Source organism: Myotis nattereri (assembly GCF_964212035.1).
Source record: "Myotis nattereri genome assembly, chromosome: 9".
Lineage (NCBI taxonomy): Eukaryota > Metazoa > Chordata > Mammalia > Chiroptera > Vespertilionidae > Myotis > Myotis nattereri.
The window spans coordinates 18,443,474-18,468,069 of record NC_138084.1 but is presented as its reverse complement, the minus strand read 5'-3'; the positions used below and the strand labels follow the sequence as shown (position 1 = coordinate 18,468,069).

General features: G+C 36.2%; 1 protein-coding gene across 1 annotated transcript; it reads right to left on the bottom strand.

Annotated features, from left to right (window-relative positions):
- Positions 1–447: 447 nt before the first annotated feature.
- LOC308524764 (uncharacterized protein) lies at positions 448–20,621 on the bottom strand (the record flags this gene model as incomplete). Its single annotated transcript, XM_081099312.1, has 3 exons — positions 448–1,407; positions 12,762–13,156; positions 19,664–20,621. The coding sequence occupies 3 exons, from the start codon at positions 20,619–20,621 to the stop codon at positions 448–450; spliced, it is 2,313 nt and encodes a 770-aa protein (XP_080955438.1).
- Positions 20,622–24,596: the final 3,975 nt, after the last annotated feature.

Below are 24,596 nucleotides of genomic sequence, written 5' to 3'. Positions count from 1 at the left end.
CAAAGGAAAGGAAAGGAAAGGAAAGGAAAGGAAAGGAAAGGAAAGGAAAGGAAAGGAAAGGAAAGGAAAGGAAAGGAAAGGAAAGGAAAGGAAAGGAAAGGAAAGGAAAGGACACACCCACATACACACAGTCACACATACAGATGCTATGATTTTATTCTCATAAAGATGAAACACCAGAATCCTTGACAGCTCTTTTTCTATATTCACCTAACACATTCTACTACACCTCTAGTTTAGGAATATAATCCATCTTTCCCCTCAAGAAAGGCAAATATTTTTACTATCTTGTTCATTAATCTATTTATAAGAATTAGAAGTGTCTAGCATTAGTAAGACAGTAATTCATGTTAAACTCATCTCTGCTTCTTATTTCTTTAGGAGGAATATACAGCAAAATTTCAAGTTCAGAACCTAGTTTATAGGAATTATACTGTATGTAAACCCTTAAGAAAAAGTATTACATAGTTTTTTCCACACCCTTTGTAGTGCACATTTTACATCTTTGTTCCTCAAGCTATAGATCAAGGGATTCAACATGGGGATAACGAGAGTGTAAAATAAGGAAGCCACTTTATCACTGTCAAAGGAATGACTGGACTTCGGTTGCACATACATAAATAGCAAAGTCCCATAGAACACTATGACCACCGTCAGGTGGGAGCCACAGGTAGAAAAAGCCTTGTACCGACCCTCAGCAGAATTCATCCTGAGGATGGATTCAAGAATGAGGAGGTAAGACACAAGAACTACCAGAAGGGATGAAATCAAATCAAAAGCAGCTAAACTCAGAATAATCATTTCAATTTCATGTGTATTTGAGCAGAGCAATGATAACAAGGGGAGACTGTCACAGTAGAAGTGATGGACAACATTGTAGCCACAGAAAGGTAAATTGAAAATCTTTATGGTGACTAGGAGAGAAACAAATGTACTATAGAGATAGGGAATCACCACCAGCAGCTGACATAGCCTTTGTGACATGATGACTTGGTAAAGCAGAGGGTTACAGATGGCCACATAACGGTCGTAGGACATTGCGGATAGAATAAAAATTTCACTAACAATAAACACAAGAAAAAAGGCTAGTTGTATAGCACAAAAATAATAGGAGATTGTGTTTTGACCCACAACAAAATTTACTAACATTTTGGGTCCCACAGTTGTTGAATAACCAAGATCAGTGAAAGCCAGGTGTCTGAGAAAGAAGTACATGGGTGTTTGGAGCCTGGAGTCCACCTTGGTGAGGATGATCATGCCCAAGTTGCCCACCACGGAGATCACATAGATAATCAAGAAGAGTCCAAATAATGGAGCCTGCAGCTCAGGGCGGTCTGTGATCCCCGTGAGAATGAATTCATTTAACACTGTTAGATTTTGTATTTCCATGCAGGTTTTTTGGGAAACCTATTCTGGAAAGACATATCAGCATAGTCAAAAGATTTCACGTATTATACCTGGAAGATTTTTAGTATTCAAAGCTAGTATAAAGAAGATGCATCCAGTTTATTATAAACTTTCCAGTTTATAATATATAAAAATAAACCTGTCTCACAAAAAATAATATTTGCAAATAGAGCTAGAGACAAATGGAGGTGAGTGATATCGGCCAAAACAGTCAATACAATTGACAGAAATTAGGTGTATAAATAAGAAAACTATAATAGATTAAAATGAGAATTATTTGTCTTTACATGGTAAAAGATTACAGATATATATATATATATATATATATATATATATATATATATTCTCAGTTATATCCTCATTTAAGGTATGTACAAAACTTTAGTTACAATTTTGACTCTTCATTAAAATTCTTCATTATCATATACAAACCCAATATTTTGGATCATTTAATCTCCATTTATCTCTACCAACAACTCTATGAGGAAGCATTGGCATTGGTTTCATATAACAAGATTTACAAAAATTTTCTTTGGATAAAGAGATACTGTACTCTTTAATGTAAGTTTAAAAGTGTGCACATTGAATATAATAAAGTCACTATGTTACACAGTACTAGAAAGATAAAATAAAACACACTGAAGATGAGGTATCCATGAATTCTTAGGTATTACTTTAAATTCTTCTACACCTTAAGCCCAAGGAATGCCTTCAAAATATGAGAAAATACAAAACACAGATAAACAGCCCTTACCGGTTTGGCTCAGTGGATAGAGCATCGGCCTGCAGACTCAAGGGTCCTGGGTTCGATTCTGGTCTAGGGCATGTACCTTGGTTGCAGGCATATCCCCAGTAAAGAGTGTGCAAGAGGCAGCTGATGGATGTTTCTCTCTCATCGATGTTTCTATCTCTCTATTCTTCTCCCTTCCTCTCTGTAAAAAAAACAATAAAATATATTTAAAAAAACACACCGATAAACATTTAATATAATGAAACAAAAATGTATACAAATGCCCCTAATAATGCACAGATTAAGGATATACCAGAGTAAATGGTGAGTGGCAGATTAGGTAAAATATTTATTAAATTTAAAATATTGTGTGTGAGTGCTGCCTTTAAAAAGTAGCAATAATACTGGTTACAATAAAAGTTACAGTGATAGCAGTCTCTGAGTGGTCTAAAGAAAAATAAAATCATAATTTCATAACATTAACTATAAAGTAATTACATTGAATGTGAATTTAAATCACTTTCCAAATATTAAAATATTGCTTATAAGTTTGTGACCTCTAATTGTCTACCCTGCTTTGATGAACATACTTTTCTCATATCAAAAATGTAGAAATGTGCATCAAAAGATAGTAATTTTAGCAACATATCTTCAGTAAATTTAATAAGAAGTGTATGAATCTTGTTTTTGTGTGTTTTGTTTTGCAAATATGAAAGACTGAGAAAAATCATACTTAGTAAGTTTCAATTTTCTAGGTGGTAAGGAAACACAAAAGTGTTTGTGTGTTTTTTCTCACAAGCCTTAGTGTGAATGGTAAGAATCAAATTGCTTTTTCATAGTTTAACATTTTTGTTAAATACTGACTTGGGCTTATTTAAAAAGCTAAACTCTTTGAAATAATTATATCTTCTTTCTGTTAGATTCCACTTGACATTAAAAAGCATGCTGAATATTTTGCTCTTATAAAACTGAGTACATGAAGTCTGCTAATATCCACATAATGCCTTTCACATCTCAATGTGAGGTGGAAAGAATCCTACTTATACATTTATTCAAGTAATTATTACATATTAAATTATATTGAGAGTGTCACAAAAAGAGCCTAGAACCACTAAATAACTAAAAGTTTGAAATGACATCAAAATTATAGATTAAAAAAATGATAGATTGAATACCTGTAGCTTCATAATTTTGCCCATTTTTTAAAAAATTCCTGTTTCTTTAGTTACTCTTCATTTGTACTCAGTTTTTGCTGCATCACAGATATAATCATTCATGTAAAACAAATATGTGATAAGCAATAGCATGATGATATTTCAAAGAGGCTTCTGGACATTTAGTCTACCAACTCAAGTGAAAATTCTCAAAAACATTAATATGATGAGATAAGGAGAGGGGCCTACTCCTTCTAGGCATTATGGAGTAGTAGGAGCAAAAAGAACTAAATCAGAAGTAGAAGCATTTTGCTAGAGCTTTGCCATTTAATTACACTGAAACTTTGCATATGTCACTGAAACGTTGTCAGTATTGGTAACGGGAGACACCACATGAAATGCTCTCTTTTTACCTGTACTGAAGCCTCGCTCTTGACTCCCTCATGTGTTTCTTACATGGCTCAGTGAGAACAATTTATGGATTTTTTTTTTACCTTTTGAGACCGTCCCTGCGGAGATACCAAGCAATTTGTTGATTGTCCCTATAGTATTTTATAGCACAATTAAATGCCTAGAGGATGTCATTTAATTGCCATGGACAACTTTTATCTTTCCTTCCTTCCTTCCTTCCTTCCTTCCTTCCTTCCTTCCTTCCTTCCTTCCTTCCTTCCTTCTTTTTATTTTTCACTCTTGGTTAACTTTCCTTTTGTAGAGCATAGGACTCTTGACTATATGCCCACCAAGAGCCTGCATTTACACAGTGATTTCCTCGAATGAGTGCCGGTGTACAAATGTTTAAATACTGTCCTACTATTTTAAAACTTTTAGGAAATTAAAATGATACATTGCTTTCTTGATTTGTTGCTCATGTTGTTACTGCTCCAAAGTCCATGTGTCAGACACTTCAAAAGGCCAAAACTCAAACATCAGAGTTTGGAGTAAAGAAAGTTTTCTTGATTGAGTACGTGCCAACTGAGAAGATAGTAGCCCTAATCCTCAGGTCCATTTTAAGAAGTACAGGGTTCAGGCTTCTTTCATGACAAGGGAAGAGAAAATGGGAGGGCCTGTTTTTGGAAAACTTAAGCTTCAAACAGGATTCCTCTAATGATGATTAAATTTATATGCAAGACAAAGCAGGAGCTATTAGCCTGAAGGCCACAGGAACAAAGCAGACTTGAATAACATTAAGTCAGAGAGACTGACCATTTCACTCTGGTATAATGTAGTTTTTTTTTCCTCAGGGACAGAAATTAGTTACTGTTACTTTTCATTTCATTGTGAGTTTTCATCATCTGTTCAACACTTCTCTTTTGCCTTATTTTTCTTTTACAACGCATTGCACCATTTTAGTTACAGTGAGGCCTTGACTTACGAGTTTAATTCGAAGCTCATAACTCAAATTACTCATATGCCAAATCACTGTGACGTCCGCTGCGCCAACTAGCGGTGGAGTATCTGAAGTTGGCTCGTAACCCGAATTTTTTTGAGCTTGCAACTCAAAGCAAAAAATCGGCCGAGAGACAGCTGTATCTCAAAAAAACTCATTAGTTGGGACACTTGTAAGTCAAGGCCCCACTGTATTCTATTCTGTACAAACATACTCCATACAGATCTATTCTATTACCACAAAGTTCCCTTTGGCTACCCCTTTATAGTCACACTAGAGCCCAGTGCACGAATTTGTGCATGGGGTGGGGGAGACTGCAGGAGGTTGGCCACCGGCTCCAAGGAAGGAGCTGGCCCTCTGCCCTTCCTAGGAAAGGGGTCATGTCCACCGCCACCCACCCCCGGCTCTCAGTCCCAACCCGGGGCCTGAAGGCCCCAGTGGGGTTGGGGGAGGAGGTGATGGTCACCAGGCCGGGTGTGGGAGAAACAGTGGATGCTGATGCCAACCCGCCACTGCACGGTCCCCCACCTCCCCCGCTGCATGACCCCTGTAAAATACTGGGGGGAAGGGACTGGACAATGGGAAGATAGACTATAGTTGGGGTGGCATAGGAAAGGTACTTTTCTGTCAGTCACACCAGGTAACAAATTCATTGGTCAGAATGCACTGTAAGCATGGGAAGATTTGGGATGTCTAATCCCATGAACAAAGGAATTCACTCTCCAGTGCTTTCAGGACTCTTGGGACTCTTGTTGCCTGGGGTGTGCTCTTCTGCATTCTCCTGTGTGGCTAGGACTGTGTGGACTCCCACACACAATGGACCACAGCTAGCCTGATGCTATATTGGACCTGGCTGCAACATGCAATGGAAATTCTGTATGCTGAGTCTGCTTATAGCTGTATTAAAACCCCAGCTACACTTCTTCTATAACTGGACTAAGGGAAATGGGACTTTAGAAACTCAGGGATTTAATTCCATGCAAATGAAAACCACTATTCTCCCATGCATGTCTCAGAAAATTCTTTTTCTCATTATTCTACCTTCTGACAGTATAGATTATTTATATCTGAAAGGGTTAAAGAAATTAAAATGGGGCAGAGAAAGTCTTGTTGTGTTTAGCAGATATCTTGCAGAAAGCTTGCAGCCTTGAGCACAGCATAGCTCAGATAACCAGAAGACACCTGGCATGGGAGGAACCAAAGACGGACCAGACCCTTATGTCAGCAGAGCCACTTGCAGCCAGCAAGGATTAATAAAAACCTATCTCTCCCTGCTCTCTTCACTGATGCCTTTCACAGTCTCAGCCCACCTGCACCCAGGTGCCTGGGATAAAAATCTCTTTTGATACATTATGGCCTCATGTCATAGGTGTGCCACCCCATCCCACTCCAAACCTTTCAGGATCTATTTTTCTTACTTTACATACATAAAATCCTAACCTGCCATATTTTTGTGTCTGGATTAATTTCCCTTAAAATATTTCTATAAGTAGTTCTAGATTGTACTTTTCTTATTCTGTGTAGAATTCAATTTTATAAATATACCACAGATTAGTTATCCATTGTTCTATGTATTGTTGAATGTTTTCATTGGTTCCAATTTAGAGGTTTTATGAATAGCGACATTGTCAACATCCTATTCCATTTTATGTTTAGAAACTAAAGCAATTTTTTATTATAAAATAATAAAAATTAGAATTTGTCATGTATTTATTAAATAATCATTGTTTAGAGAAAAATATGCACAAAAATTCCTGATACTGGTAATTAAAACCAGCTATTCTCATTCCCCCTTAAATCCACACCAATACTCAATCTATATGAGCTTAATCTTGAATATATTTCTACTCAGATATATTCTTTACACTGACATTGCTGAGTCATAGAATATGTGCCGGGAGCCAGTCCATCCTTGCTGTTTCAAGGGACCTGGCATATATGGCATACTGTTCTTAATATGTTTGCTCACCTTCTTGGCACTATGTGTTTTAACCAAGGTCACCTCTCTAAGAAAGGTTGTTTCCCCAGGTAGGGATTTTCCCCTGAAGTTAGGGAGGGAATAAAACCCCTTAACTAAGTGCCAGGCGGGTAATTAATCACTTTAACTACGAACAATCATGCTTAAGCTACATAATCTTTACTCCCTGGAATGGAGATAAGAAACGCCCTAACCTTTGGAATAGAGATTGATAGGATTGGAATCAACTGGTATAAATACAGATATAACAAGACAACAGAACACAGAACCTAGAGACAGTACCTAGACACAGAACCTAGCGAGAGAACCTGGCTGAAGAACCTAGAGACAGAACCTGGCTACAGAACCTGGATAGAACATGGCAAGAGAACCTGACTAGAACCTGGTGACTGAACCTGGCAAAAGAACCTGGACAGAACCTGGCTGGAGAACCTGGCTGGAGAACCTAGCAAGAGAACATGGACACAGAACTTGGCTGGAGATTGTGGCTAGAGATCCTGGCAAGGCTGCTGATCAACTGAACGCTGTCTCCGTGTCATTCCTTCTTCGCCGACTCTGTCCACACCTTTGGGGACCCCTGGACCTGCTGGGTCGGACCCCAGTAAATATGCATATTCAGTAAATGCTGACAAATGAATTTCCAGAGTGATTATGCAGTGGCAGAGGGGTTCTCCTCCCTCACCCAGGATAGAAATCAAGAGAAGAGGCCAAATTGATTCAAAAGAGAAGTTTACTAAAAACTGGGTGAGAGGAAAATAGAAGGAGTGAGCTTGACCTATCAAGGGAGCACACACTGACAGAGTATGGCTTCCAGAACTGCTGCTGTGGTCTGGCTTTTATAGAGCTGGCTTTTCAGATCTTTTTGTTCTTCAGATTCCCAACCTGGACTGGCATTGACTGGCACAGGTGCAGACACATTGGTTTGGGGAGTGAGTATCTGAAGGGAAACTTTAATCTTATCTAGGAGAGGGTCAATAAGTAACTGAAAGATTCATTTAAGAGTGATTCAGCCTATCTCAGTTACATCAATGCATGTTCCCACCAGCAGTGCAAATGTAACCCACCCACCACTCCATTAAGGTTGTTTTTGTAAATGATGACCTGTTAACTAATATGTAACTGTTTGCTTAAAAATTCTAGGAACTAACTTCAAAAGAAGCAGACTTCAATTTCCAGACATTTCAGCTCCAGGTGGTTTGCTGACCTTCAATCATTTAAAAAAGCACACACAAAAAACAGGATGATGCAAACCAAACCATGGCTTGACCTGTTATCAGAACAGACTGTGCTGATTTGTACATAGTCCCCTCAACAGACAACTCTCAAACCTCTCCTTTGTAATGTTTATTTTCTTCTCCCGCCCTTTTTATAAAAACCCCTGCCTGAGTCCAGTTGTTGATGGTCTTTGAAACGTTAGTCTGCCACCTTCTCAAACTGCCTACTCTTGAGCAAACCTCTTTCCTTTCACCAAACCTTGTCTCTCTGTTGTTGGTTCTCGAGCTGCAGGCAGTTGAACCTGGGTTGGGTATCACAAATAGTTATGATCAATCCATATCCTTGTCAAGATTTAATACTTTCCACTGTTTTCTTCATAACCACTCTGGATTATGTGGCTGGATATCATAGTGATTTTAATCTGCATTTTCCTGATGCTGAATGAAATTGAAAATCTTTCCATATGTTTAATGGCTGGATTTATATTTTATTTGAAAAGTGTTTGTTCATATCTTTTGTCATCTTTATATTGTATTTCATGTCAACTATTTCTTCAGGTGTAAGAATTATTTTTATAGTTTTCATGTGAGGTCAGATATATACATCTGATTATGTAATTCTGATAAAATATTTTCTTTCATTATGAGTTTCCCTTTTCACACTATAAATTTTGATGAACAGATTTTTCTAAAGAAGCTCAATCCATCTTTTTAATTCTTATATTGTTATCAGTTTGTGTGCAGTGAAAGGTTCGGAGTGGTACAGGGTCGCACACCTATGACATGAGGCCATAATGTATCAAAAAAGATTTTATTCTGACCACCGGGGTGCAGGTGGACTGAGACTGAGAAAGGCATCAGTGAAGAGAGCAGGGAGAGATAGGTTTTTATTAATCCTTGTGGGCTGCAAGCCGCTTTGCTGACATAAAGGTCTGGTCCGTCCTTGGTTCCTCCCATGCCAGGTGTCTTCTGGTTATCTGAGCTATGCTGTGCTCAAGGCTGCAAGCTTTCTGCAAATATCTGCTAAGCACATATGTCTTTCTCTGCCCTGCTTTATTCTCTTTAACCCTTTCATGCAGTATGCATTATTTGAACATGCCATTATATGATCAACCAAAATTGATTTTAGACTGTAATAAGGAATAAAAGCATGTATTTGTGCATCCTAGGAGACACAGATTCAGGGAGAAACCTATATTGTCCAGAGAAGTCACATTTTATAGAGAATTTTCTCACCCATAGTTCTTACTTTGTTCTCCTGTAAATGAGGTTTTTAAATTATATAGTTTTAATTGGTCCACATGAATGCAAATGAGGATATAATTTATGTAGTTCTGATTAAACCAGGCATGTCTCAAGCTATTGGTCAAAAGGCAAAACCAGGGCTTCCCTTCAGTGATGGACCCAGATGGCATAAAAAAGCAGGACATAGTGTGGGAAGCCAAGAGTTTATTCTGAGGTTGTTCTTGGTATACTGAGTACTTGGGCATCTCCTATTGGAAATGGCTGCTAGACTCTTATTATTCATAAAATGTAAGCCCTCAGTTGACCATGGGGAGTCCAACTCAGCAGATAAACTGTTATTAGGGTTCATATCAAAGGAATCTTTCTTTTCAAGGCCCATGATATATTTACCCCAAGCATCTGGATTTTTAAAATTTAACATCTATAATAATAACCTCTGCCAAAACATGCTATTACTTATCCTCTAGTAGGCATGATTACTCAGTAATAAAATTATTGAGAATATACATATTAAACTTTAGTTTTCACAGCCTTATTTTTCCACAGTGTTTATAGCAATTTAGTCTCTCAAAGTAAAATCATCCTAGTTTCTTCACATTCTAATCAACATTTGGTACTATTGTTCAAACTTTTGAATTTTAGCCATCCTGAAGGGTAGGTAGTGATATCACAGTATAGTCATACTTGCATTTGTCTAATGATTAATGATCTTGTCTGTTGTTGATTTGTTGATGATAGTCATTCTGACAGGTGTGAGATAGTACCTCGTTGTTCTGATTTGCATCTCTTGGATGATTAGTGACTTTGAGCATGTTTTCATATGTCTCTTGGCCTTGTGCATATCTTCTTGTGAAAAGTGTCTATTTAGGTCCTTAGCCCATTTTTTGATTGTTTGTTTATCTTCCTTTTGTTAAATTGTATGAGTTTCCTATAAATTTTGGAGAAGCCATAGGCAGCAAAATAGCAGACATTTGTCGTAGCAATATCTTTACTGATACAGCTCCTAAGGCAATGGAAACTAAGGAGAAAATAAACAAATGGGATTACATTAAAAAAAAAAAAAAGCTTCTGCACAGCAAAAAAAAAAAAAAAAATCAACAAAACAACAAGAAAGCCCACTGCATGGGAGAACATATTTGCCAATGTTATCTCCGATAACAGTTTAATCTCCCAAATTACAAGTTTTAATTTTATTTAGAATGCTATTTATCTATTTTAGCATTATTATATTTTGTACCCTCTTTATGAAATCTTTGCAAGGTATTATTTCAATTTTTTTAAAGAAATGTCATGGTTTTAGTTTTCACATGCATATTCATAATATATCTCAATTAATTTTTACACATGATACAAGCAAATGACTAAGGTTCGTGTGTTACATAGGGAACCTATTTACTAAGAAGCTCTCCTTTATTTTTTCTACATTGCAGTGCAGCTTTTGTTTAAATCAAGTGAAGTTACAAATGTGAGTCTATTTTTACACTTTATTTTTATTCATTTTATTGGTCTTTCTATTCATATGTGCAATTTTTTAAAAATCTACTTTTTTCTTTATTGATTAAGGTATTAAAATGGGTTAAATCTGAAAAATAATCGAGTTTTATTTAAAGTATTGGTATCTTTTATTGGAATTTCCTTATATTCTTTTTTCTAACATATTGCCTGGTTATTCTAGAACACTTGCATTCTCACAACATACATTTGATATCAACTCAAGTATTAAAAAATACTGAAATTTTGATTGTTACTGCATTAACCTATGGGAAAATTTAGGGAGCACTGTATTAACCTCATCACATTTATTTCTGAGACCCAGTGGACATGACATATTGCCACACTTATGTTTTCTTTAATAACTCGGTAATGTTTTTGTAGTTTCTAGCAATAAAGCCATGCAAAGCATTCATTAGATTTTTTTCTTTTAAGATTTTACAGATATTTCTATGTAATTGACAGTTTAAAACAATTTTACTTGTGTTTATTAGTAGATAGAAAATTAATTTGTTTTTATGCTAATATCATGCTATTTTGATAACTATGGCCTTGTTATAATTTCATATTATGTAGCCTAATTCTTCCAACTTTGTTCTTTCCCAAAAATCACTGTGTTATTCAGGGTCTTTAGTGGTTCCATATAAATTTTTGGAATATTTGTTCTAGTTCTGTGAAATACACCATTGATGTCTTGATAGGAATTGTGTTGAATCTGTAGATTGGGTATTATGGATATTTTAATTATGTTAACTCCTCCTACCTATGAACACAGTATATGCTTCCACTTATTTGCATGTTCTTAAATTACTTTCTTCAGTGCCTTATAATTTTTAGAATACAGGTCTCTTTGCATCACTGGTTAAATTTATTCCTAGGTATTTTGTTCTATTTGAAGCAATTGTAAATGGAATTATTTTTTAGTTTCCCTTTCTGATAGTTCATAATTGGTATATAAAAATGCAATTGATTTCTGGATATTTATTTTGTATCCTGCTACTTTACTAAATTCACTTATCAGTTCTAGTAGGTTTTTGGTGGAATCTTTAGGGTTCTGTATATATGGTATCATGTCATATGCAGATAATGACAATTTTACTTCTTTCCAACTTAAATGCCTTTTATTTCTTCTTGTCTGATTGCTGTGGCTAGGACTTCCAGTAATGAGTTGAATAAGATTGGTAAAAGTGGACATTCCTGTCTTGTCCCTGATCTGAAAGGAAATGCTTGTACCTTTTGCCCAATGAATATGATGTTGGCTATGGTTTCTCATATATGGCCTTTATTTAGTTGAGATATCTTCACTCTATCCTGAGTTTGCTGAGAGTGTTTATCATACATGGGTGCTGGATTTTATCAAATACTTTTTTCTACATCTATTGATATGATCATGTGATTTTTATCCTTCATTTTATTTACATAGTGTGTCATATTTATTGATTTGCAGATATTGTACCAACCAGCAGCTGATATGAGAACAATTATTATTAGGTGAACATTTACAAGTTGATAACAAGAAAGCATTTCTAGTTTCCCAGGCCTATTAAATATCACTGCGTTCTAAGGCTTATCATATATCATAAACAGCTTCTATAACCTAATTTATGGTATATACATTTGATATTGAACCTCACCTTGGGTGCTTGCTAAGGATTTTCCATAGGCTATACAGGGCACCTTTCACTTCTTTGTTTCTCAGGCTGTAGATCAAGGGGTTCAGCATGGGTATGATCAAAGTGTAAAACACAGAGGCCATTTTATCACTGTCAAAGGAATGACTGGACTTGGGCTGCATATACATGAAGGATAGAGTTGCATAGAATACAACCACCACTGTCAGGTGAGATCCACAGGTGGAGAAGGCCTTGTGCCTGCCCTCTGCAGACTGCATCTTGAGGATGGCCAGGAGGATCAGTATGTAGGACACAAGGACCACCAGAAGAGATGAAACCAAATTAAACACTGAAAAGATCAGTATTATTAACTCAATGTCATGTGTGCTTGAGCATATCAGTGTCAACAAGGGAAGATTGTCACAGTAGAAATGATTAATGATATTATGGCCACAGAAAGATGAAATAAAAATCTTTATGGTGATTATTAGAGAGAGAACAGCACTGTAGAGATAGGGGACTGCTACCAGTGCCCAGCATACCCTTGGTGACATGATGACTGTGTAGAGCAGAGGGTTACAGATGGCCACATAGCGGTCATAGGCCATTGCTGACAGAATGAAAAGTTCACTAATGATGAACAAGATGAAGAATGATAGCTGGGATGCACAGCAAATGTAGGAAATAGTCTTTTGTTTAGTTACAATGTTAGCCAACATTTTTGGTCCCACAGCTGTTGAATAACCAAGATCAGTGAAAGCCAGGTGTCTGAGAAAGAAGTACATGGGTGTCTGAAGCCTGGAGTCCATCTTGGTGAGGATGATCATGCCCACGTTGCCCACCACGGAGACTGCATAGACAATGAGGAACACCCCAAAGAAGGTGGCCTGCAGCTCAGGGTTGTCTGTGATTCCCATTAAAATGAATTCTGTTAGCACTGTTAGGTTTTGTTGGTCCATGCAGGTTTATCAGAAAACCTATTCTGGATAGAGACATTCACATATTCAATAGTTTTTATGTAGTAACATCTAGCAATTTTTAAAAAAATATATTTTATTGATTTTTTACAGAGAGAAAGGAAGAAGGAAGAAGAATATAGAGTCAGAAACATCAATGAGAGAGAAATATCTATCAGCTGCCTTCTGCACACCTCGTACTGGGGATGTGCCCGCAATCAAGGTACATGCCCTTGACCGGAATTGAACCCAGGACTTTTCAGTCCACAGGCTGACACTCTATTCAATGAGCCAAACCAGTTAGGGCAAGCAATTTTTTTTTTGTATACAATGTTGGTATAAATAAAATAAATCCTAATATACCAGTTAGGCTATATTAAAATAATCCACTTCCCACAAATAAAAACAGAGACAAGAATAGAGCTGGAGATAGAATTTTGTGTTTTTCACTGGGGGTAATTTGTCCTCCTCTAACATTTGATAATATTGGAAGCATTTTGGTTGTCACAACTGAAGGAGCTGTGCCTCTGGTATACGTGGTTGGCGTCTAGTAAGGTTGCTAATTATCCTACTGTGTTAGTGTGTACCCCCCACAAAGAATTTTACAGCCCCAAATGCCAGTAAGTCCAATGGTGGCAAACCCTGTTATAGGTAACCATATAGATATAAACATAGAAAAAGGCAGTTAATGTAAAAAATGTTGAAAACTGTAGTCATTAGGTTTGTAGTTCACTGTTAAGCTTTTCTGTTGTCTTTTATGCAATGACAATTCCATAATTGCACTTACTAAATTATAATCACACAATGTGACATGAACCTATGTTAATTACATAATAGCATTTTAAAATCCAAATTCCAATTATGTGTAGAAACATTTAGAATCCCCTCATTTAAAACATATTCCTTTAATTTAATTTACTAAAATTCACATTGATTTGTCATGTTAAGGTATCGCCTACAAGAATTTCAGATGCCATTTATTAAGTTTTATGTTTCATAATCATATATTCATATATTTATAAGTATTCTGTAATATAGACATTGCAATTTTGTTTGTAATGCACAAATATTAATTTTAAAATTGTTCAATAAATATTATTACATTTTATGGTATAATTAAAAAAATAAAACATATTCCTTTTAAAGCCATTATGTCTACAGTTGATGCAGGATGACAAATTTAGCACACGACCAATATTGGACAAATGTGTATCTTATGGAAACTCCTAAAGATCATAGTAGATATTATGCGTATAGGAAAATATACATAGGTAGATATAGTCTCTGTTATACTTACATTTGTTGGATATACTAAGGAGTACTTAGGGCTAATGATGTAAGTTTTCTTAATTTCTATACACAACAATAAAATCAATTGTTCTTCATAATATGGTTGGGAAGATATAAAAATGAAATGTTTCATTGTATATATGGTACCTAGAAATATCCCTTTAATAGTAAATACATGTCATTTTTATTTTGTGTGTCTGCTTTTATTTTTTAAGTGTAGACAGTATGTTCCTGAAATAGATTACCTTTACATATGTCTACATACATTCTTTTTATGTGACATAACTTCTTTGTCTGGAGTATGCTGATAAAGAGCCCGATTAATCTGTTATCCAGGTAACTGTTCCTGGTGCATGCTTGCATCTTTCCACCAGGATCCACTCCATGACCATAAGTGGAACATAAATGCGCTGTTATTGTGAATAATTGATCTTCTTCCTTACTTAAAATATTTAATACAAATTCACATAAAACGTAACATATCTCCTTTTCTCTGAGTGCATTATAACTATCATACATTATGTTGTTTGTAACATAAAATATATATTTTATCATAGTGGAACCTAAGCTGGTATGAAGAAACTGAGAAAACTGAGAGACAGGAAGATCACTGGAATTGGTTTTATGTAATGAAATTTTGTAAACATTCCCTTTGAATAAAGAAATTTTCTACTAAAAAAAATGGTGTAAAATAATTTCATTACACAACAGTATATTGTCAAGATAAAGTTCAAAGGTATAAATATGGATTCCATGATGTTAAAGTCTGGCCACAGAGGACTCCTCCTAGAATAAAAAAGCTTTTAATGTAGACATAAATAATTATAATAAAACAAAAATGTATAGAAATATCCCTGACATGCCACTAGTTTAAAAAATTACTAGAGTAATGCCAAAGTAAAATGAGAATGGCTTCTAAGATCAAATAAATAATGGATAAAAAATGTTATATACATTTTCTTTAAAAAAATGAAAACAATACAATTGATTCTGTCTATAAGGAAAATATAAACAGGAGCCACTGAATTTGGTATAAGAAAGCATATAGAAAAATACAAAATATAAAGCATTACATTTTAAATGTGTTTATGGGAAATCCACATTTTTTTTTCACATAAAACAATGCTGCTACTGGTGTGAGCTTCTGATATACTATCCTGTTCCCAAGTACCTACCATTTTAAGTAAGAGATACTGAAATTCTTTAAGAAAAATTTAAATGAATGGAATAAGCAAGAAGCAATATAATTTTTTTTTATGTGCAAGGAAAGTCTAAAGAAAAAATTACATCAGTAGGTGATGGTTTTCCTGTAAGATAAGGGAAGGGAGAAGGGCTTTGTCTCACCGGCTGTAGACTTCTATAGACAGCATCAAATTAGGTTTGTATAGTTTACTATCTGTGTCGACTATCAGATTATTATTGTTAAAGATATACTCGGTGAGAAATTATATGTGATTTCTGACAGATTTCACTGGAAATTGAACACAGTGTACATTGTACCATCACCATAAAACGTAAAAATCTTCTACCCTCCAAAAATGGCTTTTCACATCTGAATGTAAGGAGAAAACACCCTTTTTGCCCATCAAGTTTATCAGAAAAAATTCACATTCATACATTGATTTAAATATTCAATAATTATTGCAATATTTTTTAGAAGAAGAGCCTAGCGGCACTAAATGACTCAGGGTTTGGAAGGACATAACACTGGAAACTGAATACTTTCAGGTTGATAATTCTGTCAGAATTTTCCGTTTTCCATTCCTGACTCTTTTGTTTGGCTTTCCTGTCTCTTGGTTTTGTCTTCTTTTATTCATATGATTAAGCATTTTTATGATACATAAATTTCACATGAGCAATATGACACTAGCATTGCAAAGACGCTTTTTAGCATTTGGGAAAACATTTGAACAATTAATCTGAATTGAAAGGAGAGCAGCTCTATTTTTCTCATGCTTCATCAGTAGCATACTATGCACTGAAGCCAAGGAGAAGTCCTGCTATTTTGGTTTGGTTTCCCATAGAAACAGTTGTTATCTTGCAAATGTCGCCAAAACTATCTGGATATCGGTATAATACAGCATCACATAAAATATCTATCTGCTTACCTGTGATGAAGCCTCTCTCTTGCTTTCCCTGGTGTGCTTTATGACATGAAATAGTGAGAACAATTTAAAGATTATTTCCACTGTCTGATACACTCCCTGAAGATATGCCAAGCAATTTCTTAATTGTCCCTGAAGAATTTCAAAGTTTAACAAAATACAAGGAGGGGAATTTGTTAATTGTATTCATCACTGAGTTAGATTTGTTTGTTTGTTTGGTATTACATTCTTGCCTTTTACTCTGGATTAACTTTCTCTCCTTTTTTTCTGCTTTGATGATTACTTTTTATGTCTAATGGCTAGGTTATGGTGGCCAGTTCATTGGTCAAAAATCAGTCTAGGGTTGCTGCGAAGATTTTCTTTAGATGTGATTAACACTTAAATCAATACAATTTGAGTATAGCCAATTACCCTCCAGAATGTGGGTGGGTCTCATTCAATCAGCTGAAGGTCTTTAAATAGTTAAGCCTGATGTTTATATGTTGTCTATGTGTGTGTGTGCATATATATACTGCTATATATCTATCATATGTGTGTGTGTATATATATGTATATATATGCATATATATGTATATATATGTATATATATGTATATATATATATATCCTTTCAGATGTTGCTTTTATAACTTTTTTAAATCAGAAAACAATATTCAGTTTAGGTTAATTATTCTCCTCTACCGGAGTAAGACCTTCTTGTGTATTCTACATAAAACCCCATAATTCTACTCTATGTAACAAATAGTTACAGTTCCTGCCTCTGTTTGAGTTCTGAGACTGCTGTCATTAATTTTTTCATATTGAAATGGGAATTTTAGGGAGATATAGGCAGGTTTTGGGGAATTGTAACAATTGGGGTTCATGAAAAAAAATATAGGGCTGCAGATTGGGAGAGTGTACATTTCCATAACACAAGAGAGCCAGGTGCAGTTATATTTCCATAAGACAAAGGAGCAGCAATAGGTATATATCCATAAGACAAGGGAACTGAGAGTAGCCAAAAAAGGTCTATATTTACAAAATAAAGAAGGAAGAACTCCCAGAAGGAATAGGAGGACAATGAGGGAGGCGGCCTCAGGAATCACTGTAGAAACCAATTCCAAAGGGAAAATTGACCAATCAGAGGGTATATCAAGGCACCAAGGTCTGCAGCCTTTATAAGCCTTAGAGAAAAGGAACTCAGGGGGACCCTTTTCCCCTTCCAAGTTGGGAGTCCATTCTGTGGGACTCTTTCCCTTTCCCCACATGGGAGTCTGTACTTGTTCTTCAATAAATCTCCACCTTTCCTATACTACCCCCTGTCCATGGATTCATTCTTAGACTCCAGCGGACAAAGAATCGGGGTTCCAGTCCAAAAATTCCGTATCAATGTGATTCTTTAGCCTTGGGTGGTTTCCACTTGCATGTGCTGAACAGTCATCCCTTGAATAATTGAGAAGAATTATCTGCAGATGCTCACGTTCCTATGTCTGTGAAGCCCCTTGTCTGTAGTATTCTGTCTTGTGAACTCTAGCTGCCTGGTCTTACTGGACTCTCAACTCTGCCTCATCAGCTGATGTATTCTTCTAGGTTTTGACCTCTTGGCAGGGTGGCCTAGAAACTCTTAAGAAAGGAAAGATGGCTAATTATAGTTCATCTCCCTTATTCTTCATCTCTCAGGGAAACTGTTTTGTTGCCTAATATCATTGTTTTGAAAACTATTGTTTCTTACATCTTGTGTTTGTTCTTGTTTTAATAGAAAGGCAAGTCCAATTTCTATTCTTCCACATTAGTTGGAAACAGAAAAGAGTATTCAGCATATCTTAGGTGAGCTCTGAAACCAGTCTTTCCATTCTTTAAAAATAATTAATATTTTTCAAGCCTCTAACAAACCCCATCAATATGAAGTGTGCCGAGCCAGCTCAGCCAAGGGTTCGAAAACCTGAGTGAGGGCGGCAAATGGAAAAATGACAGACAAAGAGAATAAGCTGGGTCTAAGTTAATCTTCCTGTCCCTGGCTGAGGCCACAGAGGGAGATCCAGAGGCACGCTGAGCCTTTATTTTACAGCCAGAGGTAAACAAGTTAGTGGTCACCATAGTTACACTGTTCTTGTGAGTTTCACTTGTTTTGGCAGCACTTGCTACATCTCCCTCAGCCCATTAGCTTCCCAGATAAGATCTAGGGAGCTTCACAAGGTCAAGCCTAATTATACTAAAAGGACTGTGCCCTCTAAGCTGGGACTTGTTTGTGGCTTTGCCAACAGGTCAGTCCGAGGCTTAATCCTATAGCTGCGCCCTACAATGAAGAAACATTATTGACCTTTTCTTAAAAAATGTGTTAAGAATCTACTCATTTCTTATCCTTTGACTCTTTATGCCCTGGTTTAAGTTTCTGTCCTTTCCCAATTATCACAACTAAATGAACTCCCTCAGCATTTCCTACTTCCTTTGTTAGTATCTACAATCTATTATTTGTACAGAGTTCTAACTTGTCATTTAATATAAAATTAATTTAATCATTGGATCAAAATTCTCAGGGTCCTTTTATCAATCAGAAGAAAGGGCAAGTTTTACAATGGTCTCTTAGTGGTTTTCAACCTTCTAGCTAGCCCTTTAAATGCAGTTCCTCATGTTGTGACCCATGAGGAACTGCATTTAATGTAGTTCGTTGCTACTTCCTAATTGTAATGTTGCTACTGTTGTGAATCATAATGTAAATATCTGATACGCAGAATGGTCTTAGGCGACCCCTGTGAAAGGGTCGTTCGACTACCAAAGGGGTCGCGACCATGTAATTTTGAATAAAATATAGAGGCTAGTTTCATAAAAATAAATATTTAATGGAAGCAAAAAAAAAAAAAAAGCTACATGTGAGAACATATAGGAATGGCACCTAATCTGACTTTGAATATTTATAGGTTAATATCTGAAATATAAGCAAAAAGTAGTCATTTATTAGTTATATATTTTGTTTGAAAATAATAAATGCTTTTCTTATTTCTATGCCTATCACACATTGATTCTTGTCCATTTCATGAAAGTAACAATGCAAGATTAAAGCAATGACACTTAGTGTACATTGGCTAATACATAAGTTATTGCTACCATATCTTACAGTGAATTTTCAACAGAATGTTTGCACACATGTTCCAGGTTCTAGTTAGGGCATTTTTCACCTCCTTGTTCCTCAAACTGTAAATCAAGGGATTCAGCATGGGTATGACCAAAGTGTAAAATAAAGAGGCCATTTTGTCAGTATCAAATGAATGACTGGACTTGGGCTGCACATACATAAAGAATAGGGTACCATAGAATATGACTATGACCGTCAGGTGAGATCCACAGGTAGAGAAAGCCTTGTGCCTGCCCTCTGCAGAATTCATCCTGAGGATGGCAACCAGGATCAGAATGTAGGACACAAGGACTATCAGAAGAGATGAAACTAGATTAAAAGCTGCAAAACTCAGAATGATCAATTTGATTTCATGTGTGTCTGAGCAGAGCAAAGATATCAATGGCAGACTATCACAGTAGAAATGCCTGATGACATTATAGCCACAAAAGGATGAAATAAAAATTTTAAGGACAGCCAGCAAAGACAAAAAGACACTGTATAGATAGGGTATTGCCACCAGCAAGTGACATAATCTTTGTGACATGGTGACTGTGTAGAGTAGAGGGTTACAGATGGCCACATAGCGGTCATAGGCCATTGCTGACAGAATAAAAACTTCACTGGTGATAAACATACTGAAGAAAGTGAGTTGGGTAGCACACCAATTATAAGAGATTGTATGTTGATTGGCAGCTAAATTTGCTAGCATTTTAGGTCCTACAGTTGTTGAGTAACCAAGATCAGTGAAAGCCAAGTGTCTCAGGAAAAAGTACATGGGTGTTTGTAGCCTGGAGTCTATCTTGGTGAGGATAATCAAGCCCAGGTTACCCACTAAGGAGACTGTGTAAACAATGAGGAAGAGCCCAAATAATGGAGCCTGCAGCCCTGGGAGGTCCGTGATCCCCATTAGAATGAATTCATTTAACATTGTTAGATTGTGATTGTCCATCCAGGCCATTCAGGAAACCTATAATGGGAATAAATACACAGCTAATCAATAAATGTCATGAACTTTGACTAGAGATTTCCACTGTAATAAGTAATTACAGGTTTCATTATTTCATTTATGGGGTGTTGCTTTAATATGCTACTCTAACACTTGACTGCTCAATTATCTCTCTCCCAGGTCAAGGAAGCTCTTGACTGGTTTCTTAGATTTGACACAAAAGCATAAGCAACAAAAGTAAAAATACAGAAATTAGTGCTTTATCAAAATTATAAAACAGACTTTTGTGCACTGAAGGACATTATCAAATAATTAAAATGTGACCCACACAAAGTAAAAAAATGCATGTAATATATCTGTGAAGATTCTAGTATATACAATATACAAAGCACTTGTACAAGTCAACAACAAAATAGTAAACAACGCACATATTTTTTAAAAAGGCAAAAGACCTGAGCAGACATTTATAACTGAAAACATACAAGTGACCAACGCGTATATGAAAAGTGGCTTAACAACATTAGTCATTAGGAAAATACCAGTTAAAACTCCACTGAGGTACTGTTTTACACCCTCTGGGATGGTTATTTAAGAAACACACACACAGAAAATTACAAATGCTGGCAACAGTGTGGAGATATTAGAACCTTTGAACAGTTTTTTAAGTCATTTAAAATGTAATAGCCATTATGAAAACATTTTGATGGTTCCTCAATAAGCTAATCATAGAATTATCTTTATGACCCAAGAATTCCACTTTTAGATATATACCCAGAAATTAGGAAAACCTTTGTTAAGTTTACACAAATACTTACAGGACTATGCCTAACAGTCAAAAATAGATATAAACCAAAAGTCTATCACCTTAAAAAAGGATATAGCCAGTATGGTATATCCAAAAAGGAAATATATTAATAATTCATAAAAGAAAAAATATTGATACATGCTACTACATGAATGGGCCTTTAAGACATTATGCAAAGGGAAAGAAGCCAACCATAAAAGGTCACATATTGTACAATTGCATTATATAAAATATCCAGAATAAGGAGATTGATAGAGACAGAAACCAGAATATTTGTGGCTTATTAAGGAACACTGAATTAATTCTTGAGAGACAATACACTTAGTGTATTTTGTGGATATAAATAGCATTATAAGTCTCATGAGATAAAGGAGAGTTTAAAAACTGGACACTTTTCTAAATCTATCCTAGTAAATACCAGTTTCTTTATATCTGAGAAAATATATGACACACTAACCTCTTTTTTCACTGGATCTCTATTTATATTTAGATTATTTTATATGATAATTAAAGATGACCTTGTTCTGACCTCTTAAATTTGTTTTTACTCAATACCCTCAAAATATGTAACAAATGCAATGGGAAGAGCTTGGCATTGGACCTTCACTATAAAATTGCAGTAAGAGTTCAGATCAGTTAAACTATTCCCCAGCTCTGTCTCCCTTCCTCTGCCAGATACTGCTTTCAGCTCTAAAATAAGTGGCAATAAATGAATTCTACAATGAGAGATCAATAAAATATCCATAATGTACATATTTCAACACCCAAATCATTTTTGAGTGAGAATATAGAGAAATTTAGAAAGAGCTACTAAATAAATAGCATGGAGCCTGGCTGGCATGGCTCAGTGGTTGAACATCAACCTATGAACCAGGAGGTCACAGTTCGATTCTAGGTCAGGGCACATGCCAGGTTTCAGGCTCAATCCCAAGTGTGGGGCATGCAGGAGGCAGCCCATCTATGATTCTCTCTCATCACTGATGTTTCTATGTCTGTCTCCCTCTCCCTTCCTTTCTGAAATTAGTAAAAATATATTTTAAAAAATAGAGTGGAGCCGAGGCCGGTTTGGCTCAGTGGACAGAGCGTCGGCTTGCGGACTGAAGGGTCCCAGGTTCGATTCCGGTCGGGGGCATGTGCCTGGGTTGCGGGCGCATCCCCAGTGGGAGATGTGCAGGAGGCAGCTGATCGATGTTTCTCTCTCATCGATGTTTCTATCTATCTCTCTCCCTTCCTCTCTGTAGAAAATCAATAAAATATATTTAAAAAAAAATAGAGTGGAAAAGAAACCTTAATTTTAGGCATAATGCATATTCCTGCTTTATAATTTTGCAAAGATTGTTCTTTTCTTAAGTCTGTATTTGTGTATATTTTAAATTTATTCCCAATTTCTGTTAGATGTGCATTTAGTTATAAAAGATACAATTTAGTGGCATTTCAAAGACCCTTCCAAGGCTTGCACTTGAGAGGGAGGGGACGTCCTCTTAGCAGACATGGTGGGACGGAGGTGCAGTGCCACTTATGCTGTAATATTTTGCTTTGGCCTCACCTCCCACTAACAGTGATGACTTTCAAATAACATTGATCCTTTCAATGATATTTGTAAAGTTTGGATTAATGTGAAAAATTTTAAACAGAGAAATGACATAGTTTATAAAAATATTGATAAAATCCTTTTAATTTAGAGGTAACTGGAAAACATTATGAATTTACCTTACTATTTGAGGTTAATAACTCTGAAACACATCGAATTAACTATAAATAACAATATCATGTTTGACATCTTGATTAAAAGTCCAAGTTAAAACAAATCTTAAGATACTGGGGGTAGAGACTTTAATGCTTCCTCGCTCTTCAGAGGTCTCATCAATGTAAATGTCTAGCTTTCATCAAAAATCATAATAAAGTATCTGTTGAAACTTCATTTATTTATTTATTTTATTTTTTAAATATATATTTTACTGATTTTTTACAGAGAGGAAGGGAGAGGGATAGTTAGAAACATTGATAAGAGAGATACATCGATTCAGCTGCCTCCTGCACACTCTCTACTGGCGATGTGCCTGCAACCAAGGTACATGACCTTGACCAGAATTGAACCTGGGACCCTTCAATCCACAGGCCAATGCTCCATCCACAGAGCCATACAGGTTAGGGCGAAACTTCATTTATTAAAGCAGTTTGTTAAAGCTATGGCTAAATCACTGAGTTGCAGTATTAAAGACTAACATTTAAATGGAGATGGGCCATGAAGTGTCCTTGGACCTCAAACAGGTCACAGAAGCAGGTACAGTCTACTCACCTCCAAGGAGGACTCTCACTGTGCTTCTGCATGATGTGTTCCTGAGATAACCCAATAAGAAGAATTTACGGGTTTCTTTGGTCCTTGGAGATCCTCCCTGAGGGAAAATTTACAATTTGTTAATTGTGCTTAAAGTATTTGAAAGCTTCAAACAAAGCCGATGGGATGTCTGCTAATTGGGCAGGACATCTTTCTAGTCCCACACAAATACAGTTATGTTAGGTACCTTTCCTTGGTTTCTCTTGGTTATTGTTTCTTTAGGAGAAGCATTTTAGGTTTTTATGCAAGCCTTAATTGTCTCCTCTAAAAGGAGTGTCTGCTTATGATTTTATCGCTGAGGACACAATGGAGAAATGTTTTCACAATGTTTTTCATTGTGTTAAAATTCATAAGGGAAAATAGATATGTGTAGCTATTTTCCCCTTATTTGTGGTGTATTTAATTTATCCATTTATATATAAAAAGCCAGTGCCCTAACCAGTTTGGCTCAGTGGATAGAGTGTCAGCCTGCGGACTCAGGGGTCCCAGGTTTGATTCTGGTCAAGGGCATGTACCTTGGTTTCGAGCACATCCCCAGTAGGGAGTGTAGGGAGGCAGCTGATCGATGTTTCTCTCTCATCGATGTTTCTGACTCTCTATCCCTCTCCCTTCCTCTCTGTGAAAAATCAATAAAATATATTTTTTTAAAAAGCCAGTGTCCATGACTACCAGGACAACCAAATGTCACCATGAGGTGCATTGAGCACCTCTCTGTCCCTCCCCCACGCCCCACAGTAAGGCGGGAGGCAGGTGGGCAGGGCAGCAAGCGTGGGGATCAGTGGTAGGTGGATGGTGGGTGCTGTGAGCCTGGCTGAGCAGCGGGCAGTTGGGCCGGGCTGCAAAC